The sequence below is a fragment of the Xenopus laevis genome, chromosome 6L (genome assembly GCF_017654675.1).
Source record: "Xenopus laevis strain J_2021 chromosome 6L, Xenopus_laevis_v10.1, whole genome shotgun sequence".
In the NCBI taxonomy this organism is placed as follows: domain Eukaryota; kingdom Metazoa; phylum Chordata; class Amphibia; order Anura; family Pipidae; genus Xenopus; species Xenopus laevis.
In genome coordinates, this window is record NC_054381.1 from 82863183 (window position 1) to 82878724 (window position 15542).

The following is a 15542-nucleotide window of genomic DNA, read 5'->3' on the forward strand; positions in this document are numbered from 1 at the left end:
GCCTTCGTTCTTTTCATTGTTTCAATCTGCCTCAGTTCATTTACAGTAAAAAAACATACCATAATTATCTCCTACTACCTTATAGACTGTATAAAGATTTTATTTATGGCTTCACTGCCCCCATGTATCTCTCTCTCTCTCTGTCATGAGGCTCAGTGTCATTATGTCATCATTTGGCGCCGAAGATTCCCTTTAAAAAGCCAAATTGCCATTTTAACACTGTCCAACCTTGAAGCAGACCAAGAACTATGACCCCAATATAGAACCAAAGCAGCTCTAAAAAGAGCATTCCTTTCAACCAATAGTAGTAATGCAGACTAAATATTTTCTGAACTAATAAAACAAATATTTATTTTTTTATATACAATATCAGAGAAAAACTAGTCTGAAGTACTAACAGAGAGTCACATTCTAGACTCCAAGATATCTGCTAAATCATGAAGTCATCATGAAATCCCAAATGACATTTTTCAACCAAAGAAAAAGGATACTTTCTATTGTTTTGTTTTTTGATCTCTCAGCTGCATCTCACACTGTATATCACCCCCATCTCATCAGAACTCTACAATCACTTGGGCTTAGAGATGTTTTTGTTCTCTTCTTATCCATCAAACCACACTTTCTCTATATCATATCTCAATACAGCATCTTCACCTCATCCTCTATCTTTTACTATCCCTCGAGGCGCTGTCCCTGCTTCCATTCTTAAAAAATAAAAATAGGATATCAGGTAAACCAAGAAATTCCTTAAACATGCAATGACACAACGTATGCACAGATGACCGACATTTTCATTGCAACTTTCCTCATATCAGCAGATAATTAAACAATTAGCCACATTTTCAGTTGCATAAAGGAATATTTCAATTCCTTCTGCTCTAATTGAATTTTTGCTGTATGTATAGGTGTCTGTATAGACAAGACCAGTGGCTATTACCTTAAATTTAAATACAGTATTAGCTTTAAAACTTGGAAGATAAAAGAACATATATGTATACTATTTTCATAAGGGACAGAGCTAAAATCATAGAAAAAAACTGTAGATACTGTATGCTTAGGTACATAGCTGATATGTAAACAGAGAGTTTTAAAATAAATATTGTTTTTTTCTTGTGCTAGTCTCTTTTATTGATAACTGAACATTGATTTTGTTTTTATGATAGTAACATAACATATTAGGTAGTAAAAGTTTAAAAGTATTATGCCACCCTTAAGGGGAGATATAAACCCTCTATAAAACTGTAAATTACCAAAAACTTAATTACAGATGCATGATAATTCACCAGTGAGGATGTAGCTTGCCAGAGTAATGCCAGTCATTTTGATGTTTTCTTTTGCACTGAGAATATTGTGCAGTTTGATTTAGGGCTACTCTTTAATCATATATCAGAAGTAGTTATTCTGTGATAAAAAGCACCTTAAAGCTTCAAGCTCCAGTTGCAGGAACAAATATGGAGCCAGATTTAAGCTGGCCATAGACGCAAAGATCTCATCGTTCGAATCGAGGATTTTCAGAACGTGTGAGTCCCGACATTTTTCATCCAGCGATCGGTCAGGTTTGAAAATTTCTGTCGGCTGCAGATAAAATCTCTGCGTGTATTGCAGATCGTACGATTTTCAGTGGGAGACTGTCACTAGCTTTGTCTATCGCACGATTGCTGGCAGGGGCAGAACATCAGCTGATCTGTTCTTTAACTACTTTATTTGGTCGGAATGGTAAGACTTTGATCTGAATGGTTAGTGGCAGGTCGGAAGATGGGAAAGTCAGATCGTACATTGATTCGTACAATTGGATCTTTGCATCTGTGGCCAGCTTTACACAGATCAGGTGAAGGATTAAGTTGCAATTTAATTGGGCTATAGCACTGGAGAGCTGGGTACAATTTTTATCTAGCTATATTGCTTTCAAAAAAAAAATCTTAACACATGTTGGGTTTACAGGTTAAACTGTGTAAAATCTACACCCCCACAAATAGTACAATCAATGGAATTCACAAAATAGATTGATTATATTTTAAGCATAGTATACCTAAAATTTCAGTTTCCCCAGGGATAATTTTATATAATACGCAAGACCCATGAATATTGTGTTAATTATATCCTTATAAATGGTGATGTCATCGATTATAATCGCAGTTTATAGGATATTAGAAGTCACCTTCATCCTGATGCCGTGGAACTCCTCAGTAATATTCTTATATTTTATAATAGGGGCTACTTTATTCACTATAAAATAACAGCATATAGATTGTAGAAACAATATTATGGTCAGCAATTATTACATTATAAAAACTTCACTCAACTCTCCTAAGACAAATGCCATGCACACCTTAAATTATATTCAAGTCTTATTCTAATAGAATGGCCCAATTTCTTATACAAGGACCCTTCTTAGATATACTGTAGACCTGAAAATAAAATAATGAACTTTACCTAAAAACACTATCTCTTCTGGTTAGGAAAAATAATCTCTTTAGAGAGCTCCACTCACTTCATGCAGTGGTTCCCTTAGGGGGTCTTTTACAGGTATGGGATCCGTTATCCGGAAACCCGCTATCCAGACAGTTCCGAATTACGGAAAGGCTGTCTCCCATAGACTCCATTATAATGATATAATCCAAAATTTTGTAATAATAACACAGTAGCTTGTACTTGATCCCAACTAAGATATAATTAATCCTTATTTGAAGTAAACACAGCCTATTGGGTTAATTTAATGTTTACATGATTTTCTAGTAGTCTTAAGGTGTGAAGATCCAAATTATGGAAAGACCCATTATCCGGAAAGCCCCAGGTCCCGATGATTCTGGATAATAGGTCCCATACCTGTATGCCATCAAACATGAGTTATAAAGGTATTCATAGCAAAATAACAGTAAGGGATTCATGAATCAGAGATAGATATACTGTAACCTATCTGATGTATACATCAGCATTATTATGTTGGCTTTGAAAGCCAACATCTTGATCTACTAGTTCAGCTCGTTCTTATTCTTCTTATAATACACAAAAGCCATGAATATCTTGTAAATTATATCCTTATAAACGGTGAGTTCTGATGTCATCAGTTATAAACAGTGAGTTCTGATGTCATTTCTGTCACATGACTCACTGAAATTTGTGTATTATAATAAATAAAGTACCCCCAGTTGCAAAATATGAGGATATCAGAAGTTAGCTCGGAGTTCCATGACCTGTATAAAAACACTCGGCCTTCGGCCTCGTGTTTTTATATGGTCATGAAACTCCTCGGTAACTTATAATATCCTTATATTTTACAAGAGGGGGTACTTTATTCACTATATTATTATTATGTTGGCTTTGAAGAAGCTAACATACTGTTCTACTAGTTCAGCTCGTTCTTATTCTTATTATTATTATTAGCGCCCCCCTGGTTTTCTAAACGCTACTCCTCCTACAGTTTTAGGGGTACAAGCGCCAAACTTTCCACATCTATTCGCCTTATAGCAAAGTACGTTGATTGTGCTTTAGTAAGCGATCCCACCCACTGCGCCCGTGCGGCGGACCACCGAAGACGCCGTTTTTCGTATTGACTTTGACAGGGAAAATTTTCAAATCGCTGCCGCTATTACAGTTTTGAAGCGACACTCCCCAAACTCGGACCACATATTGTTGGTGCCACCCCGAATAAAAATACGTATTTTGGGGGGGCACCCCAAAGTGGGCGGAGCTACCAACAGCCAATGAAATTTTAGCAATTTTCTAAACGCTACTCCTCCCAGAGTTTTAGGAGTACAATTATGAAACTTTGCACACTTGTTCGGCTCATACCCGAATAGGTTGCTTGTGCTCTGTTAAGCAATCCCACCCTCCGTGGCCCTGTGGCGGCCCCCCAAAGACCCCATTTTTTCCCATAGTCTTTCATTGGGAAATTTTAAACTTTTGCCACTCGTACAGCATTAAAGTTACACTCACCAAACTTGGGTCACTTAGTCATGGGGTCAACCTGAAAAGTTCTGTCACATTTTGGGGACTCCAAAAAGTGGGCGGAGCAACAAACAGCCAATCAGATTTTCCCTATTGACTTCAATGAGAAAATGTCAAACACTGTCATTCCCACAGTGTTGAAGCCAGAGACCCAAAACTTGGCACCATGGGTCACTGGGGTTAAAATTTTGGAAAGTGGGCGGAGTCTGCCACAGCCAATCAAATATTAGCCATTTGTTTCAATGGGAAAAGTTAAAACTGTTGCCGCTCTTAGATTGTTCATGGGAGGGTCCTCAAACTTGGCACAGTTGGTCACTGGAGGACTGGGATCAAAATCTGGAAAAGTGGGTGGAGCCAAAAACAACCAATCAGATTTCTTTGATGATTTCAATAGGAAAAATTAAAATTGCTGCTATTTGCACGTTATTGATGTCATGGACCTCGAATATCACAAATGTGGTCACTGGGTGTTTGCGCTTCAAAGTTAGGAAAAGTGGGTGGAGCCACCAACAACCAATCAAATGTCATTCATTGATTTTCAATAGAAAAACATAAAATTGCTGCCATTTTACATGTTAAATGTCATGATTCCGAAACCTTAAAGTGTTAGTCACTTGGTGACTCTGGTTCAGAATTAGGGAAAAAGGGGGCGGGGCAACAACAGCCAATCGGATTTCAGCCATTGACCTTAATGAAAAACGCCAAATTGCTGCTATTATTACGGCGTACATGCCAAGTGTCCCAAACTCAGCACAATTACTCACTGGGTGACTGTGGTCAAAATTTAGGAAAAGTGGGCGGAGCCAATAACAGCCAATCAGATTTTACCTATTGACTTCAATGTAAAAGTTTCAAATGCTGCCATTCTCACAGTTTTAAAGCCAGAGGCCCCAAACTTGGTACAGACCATGCCTGGGTGACTGGGGTGAAAATTCGGAAAACTGGGTGGAGCTTAAAACAGCCAATCAAATTTTACCTATTGCTAATCAATGTCAATATATAAGTTGCTGCCATTCTTTCACAGTTAATGGCAGGGACATCAAACTTGGCACAGTCGGTCACAGGGGGACTGGGATTCAAATTTTAAAAGTGGGTGGAGCCAAAAACAGCCAATCAGGTTTTTGGATTGATTTTAATGGTACAATTTGATCTGCTTCAATTTTCCCCGTTTTAAACCAGATTCTACCAACTTTGTGTACTCTCTATGCACCAGGGGCGACTGGCGCCAACACCTCTTGCGTTTCAAAGCCAACATCTTGTAATTTCTTCAGAAACTACACCCTCTAGTTATGTTGGCTTTGAAAAAGCCAACATCTTGATCTACTAGTTCAGCTCGTTATGTTGGCTTTGAAAAAGCCAACATCTTGATCTACTAGTTCAGCTCGTTCTTCTTATTCTTATTATGTTGGCTATGAAATAGCCAACATACTGTTCTTCGAGTTCAGCTCGTTCTTCTTCTTATTATTATTAAAATTATTATTATTATTGGCGAACCCCATTTTCTAAGCGCTACTCCTCCTACAGTTTTAGGGGTGCAAGCGCCAAACTTTCCACACTTATTCCTCTTATAGCAAAGTACGTTGCTTGTGCTTTAACCCTTTAACTGCCAGCCGATATGTTCCATAAGTGAACGTCTACTGCCAAGCAGTTTTCAGACATTTTGAACTCATTGCATTTAGTTAGGTTTTTTGACAAGAAAACCTACACGAAATATGGCAAATTATATATTGTTTTTTTTGTAACGATCTTGGCTTGAACGCTGTAAAAAAATTTTTTTACTTATTCTGGAGATGTAACAAAAATTTTGAGTGAAATATGTAAAAAAAAAAGTGAAATAAAGAAAAAAGTACTTACATTTTGTGTCTTTTTTCCAAGATATATTACGTATGCTGATAAAAACATTACTGTTTGTAAAAGCCCTGATTCTGCTGAATCCAACGATACCAAATACATATTGGTATCCCACTTTTCTTGTCCACAGGACACCCCAATAATGAAACCGCATTTTGTACAATTTTACCTCAAAACAAAACCTCTCTGTGTACCTCTCTGTTAACGTGGTGTATCTAATGATAGACGTTAAATACCCCCATAAGTTTGGTATTTTTAGAAACAGCATACTTCTAGGTTTTTAGACGTGGTGTAGTTTTTTCTGTAAATGTAGTCGCCGTCACACAAACCACCATAAAACTCAACAATACTTTTCAAGTTTTTAATTTTTTTCTGAAACACTAACACAGTCACAAGGTCAAAATTCCATTTGAGAAAAAAATATCCAATAAAAATTTTCAATGAAGCCAGATATGAAAGAAAAAATTGTCCCGAACAAAACAATACCACACATGCAGGGGTGCACCTAGAGACGCGGCCTCCAAACACCCCAAAACAGGGCCAATACACAAAGGCAATTTCAGCTGGAAAATTTGGGGCTGCGTTCTAAGTGCACACCTTGGAGTTTCCCAGCCTAAACACCCCCCACCTGTGAAATACCCCCCACGAACTATATATTCCTAAAAAGTGCACATCTGCAGCTATTCAGCGGCGTCATCCTTTTCTTTATATGTGGAGAATTGTGGTCGCAGCACCCCGTAGTAGCTTGCGGTTTAGCCTAAAATAAAGAAAAAAATTGAGACAAAGTTAGATTTCTCCCCAAAATTCCCATGAAAACTACAAAAAACCTACCAAATATCAATCTGCAACTTGTCCTGAACAAAACGATACCACACATGCAGGGGTGCACTTAGAGGCGCGGCCTCTAAACACCCCAAAACAAGGTCAATACACAAAGGCAATTTCAGCTGGAAGATTTGGGGCTGCGCTCGAAGTGCACACCTTGGAGTTTCCCAGCCTAAACACCCACTTACCTGTGAAATACCCCCACAAACCATATATTCCTAAAAAGTGCACACCTGCAGCTATTCAGCGGCGTCATCCTTTCCTTCGTACGTGGAGAATTGTGGTCGCAGCACCCCGTAGTAGCTTGCGGTTTAGCCTAAAATAAAGAAAAAATTTGAGACAAAGTTAGATTTCTCCCCAAAATTCCCATGAAAACTACAAAAAACCTACCAAATATCAATCTGCAACTTGTCCTGAACAAAACGATACCACACATGCATGGGTGCACTTAGAGGTGCTGCCTCTAAACACCCCAAAACAAGGTCAATACACAAAGGCAATTTCAGCTGGAAGATTTGGGGCTGCGCTCGAAGTGCACACCTTGGAGTTTCCCAGCCTAAACACCCACTTACCTGTGAAATACCCCCCACAAACCATATATTCCTAAAAAGTGCACACCTGCAGCTATTCAGCGGAGTCATCCTTTCCTTCGTACGTGGAGAATTGTGGTCGCAGCACCCCGTAGTAGCTTGCGGTTTAGCCTAAAATAAAGAAAAAAATTGAGACAAAGTTAGATTTCTCCCCAAAATTCCCATGAAAACTACAAAAAACCTACTAAATATCAATCTGCAACTTGTCCTGAACAAAACGATACCACACATGCATGGGTGCACTTAGAGGTGCGGCCTCTAAACACCCCAAAACAAGGTCAATACACAAAGGCAATTTCAGCTGGAAGATTTGGGGCTGCGCTCGAAGTGCACACCTTGGAGTTTCCCAGCCTAAACACCCACTTACCTGTGAAATACCCCCCACAAACCATATATTCCTAAAAAGTGCACACCTGCAGCTATTCAGCGGCGTCATCCTTTCCTTCGTACGTGGAGAATTGTGGTCGCAGCACCCCGTAGTAGCTTGCGGTTTAGCCTAAAATAAAGAAAAAAATTGAGACAAAGTTAGATTTCTCCCCAAAATTCCCATGAAAACTACAAAAAACCTACCAAATATCAATCTGCAACTTGTCCTGAACAAAATGATACCACACATGCATGGGTGCACTTAGAGGTGCGGCCTCTAAACACCCCAAAACAAGGTCAATACGCAAAGGCAATTTCAGCTGGAAGATTTGGGGCTGCGCTCGAAGTGCACACCTTGGAGTTTCCCAGCCTAAACACCCACTTACCTGTGAAATACCCCCCACAAACCATATATTCCTAAAAAGTGCACACCTGCAGCTATTCAGCGGCGTCATCCTTTCCTTCGTACGTGGAGAATTGTGGTCGCAGCACCCCGTAGTAGCTTGCGGTTTAGCCTAAAATAAAGAAAAAAATTGAGACAAAGTTAGATTTCTCCCCAAAATTCCCATGAAAACTACAAAAAACATACCAAATATCAATCTGCAACTTGTCCTGAACAAAACGATACCACACATGCATGGGTGCACTTAGAGGTGCGGCCTCTAAACACCCCAAAACAAGGTCAATACGCAAAGGCAATTTCAGCTGGAAGATTTGGGGCTGCGCTCGAAGTGCACACCTTGGAGTTTCCCAGCCTAAACACCCACTTACCTGTGAAATACCCCCCACAAACCATATATTCCTAAAAAGTGCACACCTGCAGCTATTCAGCGGCGTCATCCTTTCCTTCGTATGTGGAGAATTGTGGTCGCAGCACCCCGTAGTAGCTTGCGGTTTAGCCTAAAATAAAGAAAAAAATTGAGACAAAGTTAGATTTCTCCCCAAAATTCCCATGAAAACTACAAAAAACCTACTAAATATCAATCTGCAACTTGTCCTGAACAAAACGATACCACACATGCATGGGTGCACTTAGAGGTGCGGCCTCTAAACACCCCAAAACAAGGTCAATACACAAAGGCAATTTCAGCTGGAAGATTTGGGGCTGCGCTCGAAGTGCACACCTTGGAGTTTCCCAGCCTAAACACCCACTTACCTGTGAAATACCCCCCACAAACCATATATTCCTAAAAAGTGCACACCTGCAGCTATTCAGCGGCGTCATCCTTTCCTTCGTACGTGGAGAATTGTGGTCGCAGCACCCCGTAGTAGCTTGCGGTTTAGCCTAAAATAAAGAAAAAAATTGAGACAAAGTTAGATTTCTCCCCAAAATTCCCATGAAAACTACAAAAAACCTACCAAATATCAATCTGCAACTTGTCCTGAACAAAACGATACCACACATGCATGGGTGCACTTAGAGGTGCGGCCTCTAAACACCCCAAAACAAGGTCAATACGCAAAGGCAATTTCAGCTGGAAGATTTGGGGCTGCGCTCGAAGTGCACACCTTGGAGTTTCCCAGCCTAAACACCCACTTACCTGTGAAATACCCCCCACAAACCATATATTCCTAAAAAGTGCACACCTGCAGCTATTCAGCGGCGTCATCCTTTCCTTCGTACGTGGAGAATTGTGGTCGCAGCACCCCGTAGTAGCTTGCGGTTTAGCCTAAAATAAAGAAAAAAATTGAGACAAAGTTAGATTTCTCCCCAAAATTCCCATGAAAACTACAAAAAACATACCAAATATCAATCTGCAACTTGTCCTGAACAAAACGATACCACACATGCATGGGTGCACTTAGAGGTGCGGCCTCTAAACACCCCAAAACAAGGTCAATACGCAAAGGCAATTTCAGCTGGAAGATTTGGGGCTGCGCTCGAAGTGCACACCTTGGAGTTTCCCAGCCTAAACACCCACTTACCTGTGAAATACCCCCCACAAACCATATATTCCTAAAAAGTGCACACCTGCAGCTATTCAGCGGCGTCATCCTTTCCTTCGTACGTGGAGAATTGTGGTCGCAGCACCCCGTAGTAGCTTGCGGTTTAGCCTAAAATAAAGAAAAAAATTGAGACAAAGTTAGATTTCTCCCCAAAATTCCCATGAAAACTACAAAAACCTACCAAATATCAATCTGCAACTTGTCCTGAACAAAACGATACCACACATGCATGGGTGCACTTAGAGGTGCGGCCTCTAAACACCCCAAAACAAGGTCAATACGCAAAGGCAATTTCAGCTGGAAGATTTGGGGCTGCGCTCGAAGTGCACACCTTGGAGTTTCCCAGTCTAAACACCCACTTACCTGTGAAATACCCCCCACAAACCATATATTCCTAAAAAGTGCACACCTGCAGCTATTCAGCGGCATCATCCTTTCCTTCGTACGTGGAGAATTGTGGTCGCAGCACCCCGTAGTAGCTTGCAGTTTAGCCTAAAATAAAGAAAAAATTTGAGACAAAGTTAGATTTCTCCCCAAAATTCCCATGAAAACTACAAAAAACCTACCAAATATCAATCTGCAACTTGTCCTGAACAAAACGATACCACACATGCATGGGTGCACTTAGAGGCGCGGCCTCCATACACCCCAAAACAAGGTCAATACACAAAGGCAATTTCAGATGGAAGATTTGGGGCTGCGCTCGAAGTGCACACCTTGCATTTCTTTAGTCTAAACACCCCCTTACCTGTGAAATACCCCCACAAACTATATATTCCTTGAAAGTGCACACCTGCAGCTATTAAGTATCGCCATCCTTACTTTCCTACATGCAGAACTGTGGACAGAGTTCTCCATAGAATTTGAAGTTTGGCGGGAAATAAAGAAAAAATCATCCAAAATCAGATTTCTCCCCAGTATTGCCATGACAACTAAAAGAAACCTACTTAACATCAATGTAGAACTTCTTCTGAATAAAATGATACCCCACATGTATGGTTGCACCTAACGACCCAGTCTCCAAACACCCTAAACTGGTACAATAGCTATATTTTGGGTTGTGCACACCTTACAGTTTTTCAGTCTAAACACACCTTACATCTAAAATACCCCCCAAACTATATATGCCTTGAAAGTGCACACCTGCAGTTACTCAGTGGCGCCTTCCTTGCTTCCAACATGCAGATCTGTGGGCGTAGTTCTCCGTAGAAATGCGGTTTGACCTGAAAAAAAAAAAAAAAGTTCCAAAGTTAGATTTCCCGCCAAAATTGCCATGGCAACTAAAAAAACCTACTAAATCTCAGTCTTCAACTTCTACTGAACAAAAAGATACCCCACATATATGGGTGCATCTAAAGAGGCAGAAACCAAACACCCTAAAACTGAGGCAATAGCTAAATTTGGGGTTGTGCGCTCAAGATGACATCTTGCAGATTTTCCCCCATTACCTGTGAAATACCCCACAAATTGTATAAGTACTGAACATACACACCTTTAGTTTTGTAGAAGTGCTGTCCTTGCCATTGTATATACAAACTTCTGAAGGCTATTCTTCACAGAATTACACGGTTACAGATTCATCATTTGATTTCTCTCCAATTTCCCCAAAGACGAGTAATAAAAAGTTACTTACCTATATCAGTTTAGTGGAGCTTCTTTGGACCTTTTGTTTCATCCGTACTCATGTCATCGGCAGTGCTGTTTTTTCTTCGCTTTTTTTTTTAGGGGGGGGGGGAAGGTACTTTTAGAACACTAAATCTGCACATTTATGGAAAACAACCAACCTCCGTAGGCTACACCACCACAACAAAAGTGGTAAAGTAAAGAATATAATGGCTATATAAGAAGCTGACCCTAAAGGCAGAGACACTTGGTCAGATTCAGGGAGATTAGTTGCCCGGCGACAAATCTCCTCTTCTTTGGGGTGACTAATCTCCCCAAACTGCCTTCCCTAGACTAGAATTTAAATCCACGGCGGGATGGCACTCTGAGCGCTTCATTTTCCGAAGTCGTCCGAAGTTTCCTCAAGAGGCAACTTCGGGTGACTTCGGAAAACAAAGCACTCCAAGTGTCATCCCGTCTGCGATTTACATTCTAGCCGGTGGGAAGGCAGTTTGGGGAGATTAGTCACCCCAAAGAAGGAGATTTGTCGCCGGGCAACTAATCTCCCCTAATCTGACCATGTGTCTCTGCCCTAAACCTAGCCTAAACAAAACTCTGCAGATGTGGACAGATGGCATTTCAAACTTTTAGGATAGGTTTAGGGCAGAGACGCATGGTCATATTCGGGGAGATTAGTCACCCGCAAACAAATCTCCTCTTCTTTGGGTCGACTAATCTCCCCAAACTACCTTCCCCTGCCTTCCCTAGACTAGAATTTAAATCCACGGCGGGATGGCACTCTGAGCGCTTCATTTTCCGAAGTTTCCTCAAGAGGCAACTTCGGGTGACTTCGGAAAACAAAGCACTCCAAGTGTCATCCCCTCGGCGATTTACATTCTAGCCGGTGGGAAGGCAGGGGAAGGCAGTTTGGGGATTTTAGTCGCCCCAAAGAAGAGGAGATTTGTCGCCGGGCGACTAATCTCCCCGAATCTGACCATGTGTCTCTGCCCTAAACCTATCCTAAAAGTTTGAAACGCCATCTGTCTACATCTGCCAGTAAACCATAACTTTATTTGCAGAACTGCAAACCCTGAATGTGCCAAGATTACTTTACAAAAAAAGCTGAAGCCCCTACTAACCAAGATTCTAGGGAAACCTAATATACTAGTAAAACTTTAATATGTTGCTCAGAAATACAGCGTTAGCAACTGCACTGAAATGTGAGCTTATGAGGTATCAGTAAAGAAACATATGTGGCATCAGAGAGACGAAATCATCAGCAGGCAAGATGAAATTATCTCAAGAGTCATCACGCACCACACATTTTTAGGCGCCCTTGTCCTTCACCTACACCTCAAATAACTACACCTCCCAGTGCAGCAGGGAAAAAAACACCAAACTAAAAACAAAAGAAAAATCCTACTATTGCCCTGAACACATATAAACCAAATGCATACAATATACAATTTCCAAAGGGGATACCAATTCTTGTTATACAGTATAGCCAATCAGTGCACACAACAATTTATATTTCAATAGTGTAGCTGCGTATGGTATATTTCAAAACATGGTTTGAAACATAACCCAGGGTTGCGAGGGCACTTTGGGCAATAGTACCGTGTATCTCGTCTGATACCCCTTTTGCGGCACACTTTGCAAGCTTTTTGTGCAAATTGCTTGCCAGGAGTGGGTGGAAGAGTGTCGATAAAGTGCTTCCCAAGCAATCGGGCGACATTGTCACTAGCAGGCATCTCGGGCACTACCTCCTCTACACCACCAAACAACAGGGCAGGGATTCTCTGCAGCTGGTACTTATAATATGACAATTTGGGGCCTGGTACTGCTGCTTTATACACAACATAGGAATTTCGAAGGGCCACTTGAATCAAATAAATACCAACTTTTTTGTACCAGGCCCTTGTTTTCCGGGTGGCGTTGTAGTAATGTTGGACTTGATCAGTTCTATCAACACCACCCATGTTCTTACTGTATTCTTTGCAACAGAGAGGTTTGTTTTTAGGGGGCCTGCCAACTCTCTGTTCTGCAATTACTGACGCGTCGTGGATTGTCGTCAGCATGAATACATTTCTTGTGTCGCGGTATTGGATGGCAAGGAGCTCATCATTTCGCAGGGCATAAATTTCTCCACGACTCAATTTTTTGGTTATCAGATCCCTGGGCAAACCTTTTCGGTTACGATTTACAGTGCCACAGGCTAGGGTGTCCAAGCAATAAAGGGTTCTGAATAGGAGGATGCTTGTATAAAAGTTATCCACATATAAGTGGTAACCTCGGCCCAGAAGTGGAGTGATGAGCTCCCATACAATTTTGCCACTGACAGTCAGGTCAAGGGGACAACCAGGGGGGTCCAATTGGGAGTCCTTGCCCTCGTAAATCATAAAAAAACTGGTGTACCCCGAGCTGCTTTCGCAGAGCTTATAAAATTTGATCCCATAGCGGGCACGTTTGCTTGGGATGTACTGCCGGAATTTTATGCGCCCTTTGAAGAGGAGAAGTGATTCATCTATACAAATATTTTTGGAGGGGGTGTACACTTCTCCAAAGCGCTGTGACAGGCTATCTATAAGGGGCCTCAATTTATGTAGCCTGTCATGTCCCGGCTCATTAGGGGGTACAGCAGTGGCATTGTTGTTGAAATGAAGAAACCGGAGCAGTAGCTGATACCGGTTTCTGGGCATCGTGGCTGAAAAAACAGGGATAGACAACACTGTAGTTGTATCCCAGTAGGACTCCAAAGAATGAGCTTTTACGAGACCCATTGCTAAAGTGAGGCCCACAAACCTCTTGATCTCGTTAACATGTGTGGGATGCCACGCATGTGCTCGAGCATATCTGGGTAGGGGATTTTGGGCAAGATGTTGCTCGGCATACAAATTCGTATAGAGGACCATATCCTGTAGGATGGCCTCCGTCAAAAATAATTGGAAATAATCAATTGGTTCGAAATTTCTGGTGTCCACCTTTACACCTGAGACTGCAGTAAATGGGGGGATTTCAGGATGAAAATTACCAGGAGGCCCCCACGCAGGCTCTCCTCCAACTGCAGCATCAGCCCTATCGCCCTCTCCCTCATCCTCAACACCCTGATCAACCTGATCATCCAAATCCTGCTCAAGCTCCATGGCCTCCTCAAGGGCAGTAACGGTGCTGCTACTCCCACCTGGTGACTCGTCAGTAGACGAGTCACTATCTGATGGCACATACTCAGAATCAGAGTCAGAGTCACTAAACTCCTCTGAGCTAGATGCCATGCACAGAGCAGCTGCCTCTTCAGCTGAAAAGAACCTTTTGGCCATGTTGCCAACAAAATCTATAGCTTACAATCAGTGAAATACAGTACAGTAAACAAAGTAATCAGAAATGGGATCTGCAGTCAAAAAAAAAAAAAAAAAAAAAAGGCTGACAGCTTACTCTACTCACCAAGGCAGAGACTATAAAAGAAAAAAAAACTTAATATAAACAAATCTGGCAAAGAAAAAAAGGTCAACCTCTAAACTCCCTAGAACGTTCTAGGAACAGAAACCACACTAATTTATAGTACTTACAATAAACAGCTAATAAAACACCTATCAACCAACAACTTCAATCAAAAATCAACAGATTGAACAGTGATTATTACCTGATCACTAGTTACACAACAATATGGACAGGTTTTACAAACTATGAACAGAAACAGCAATAATGAACAGTAATATAACTATATGACCAACTCAATAAAATCAATGAAAAATTCAATAAAACAGAAAGTGATTATGCGGTGTGATTTACCACTAACAGCTTTGCAAACACAGAAACTACTCACCAAGGCAGAGACTTGAGAAAGAAAAAAAAAAACTCAATATAAACAAATCTGGCAAAGAAAAAAAATGAACTCTTGAACTCCCTGCAACTCCCTGGATCTTTCTAGAACAGAAACCTCACTATTCTATAGCAATTATAACAATAACAGCAAATAAAACACCTATGAACCAACAAATTCAATCTGATCACTAGTCACACTATGAAATGATTCAAGTTAAGAACACCTAACCACTAGCGTAACAAACCTAACGCAAGCAGTAAAAAGTAATAGAGATGAAAATTCAATAACTACAATAAAGATTGAGAACAACCAAAGATGATCAAAATGATCAGCAACACACAACTAAAATTTTAATAAAATACCCGAAACTGGGAAAAAAAATGTACTATAACAAATGCTAGCAATAAAAGGTAATAAAGAACAAAGTTAAGGACACCTAACCACTAGCGTAATAAACCTAACGCAAGCAGTAAAAAGTAATAGAGATGAAAATTCAATAACTACAATAAAGATTGAGAACAACCAAAGATGATCAAAATGATCAGCAACACACAACTAAAATTTTAATAAAATACCCGAAACTGGGACAA

General features: G+C 40.7%; 1 protein-coding gene and 1 long non-coding RNA gene across 3 annotated transcripts; both read right to left on the reverse strand.

Annotated features, from left to right (window-relative positions):
• Positions 1-9601: 9601 nt before the first annotated feature.
• On the reverse strand, positions 9602-11440 carry LOC121394864. Of its 2 annotated transcripts, none has more exons than XR_005962046.1 (3): positions 11161-11440; positions 10671-10750; positions 9602-9635 (listed from the first exon to the last, which is right to left on the reverse strand). It is a non-coding gene; the product is annotated as an uncharacterized LOC121394864 (long non-coding RNA). The 2 variants fall into 2 exon arrangements; XR_005962045.1 differs by lacking the exon at positions 9602-9635 and adding an exon at positions 9973-10019.
• Positions 11441-12661: 1221 nt separating this feature from the next.
• Positions 12662-14446, reverse strand: LOC121394465 (piggyBac transposable element-derived protein 4-like). The gene has a single exon (XM_041565621.1). The coding sequence runs from the start codon at positions 14444-14446 to the stop codon at positions 12662-12664; it is 1785 nt and encodes a 594-aa protein (XP_041421555.1).
• Positions 14447-15542: the final 1096 nt, after the last annotated feature.

Coding starts and splice junctions, on each gene's coding strand:
- LOC121394465 (XM_041565621.1), bottom strand. CDS start 14,446: ATGGCCAAAAGGTTCTTTTCAGCTGAAGAGGCAGCTGCTCTGTGCATG.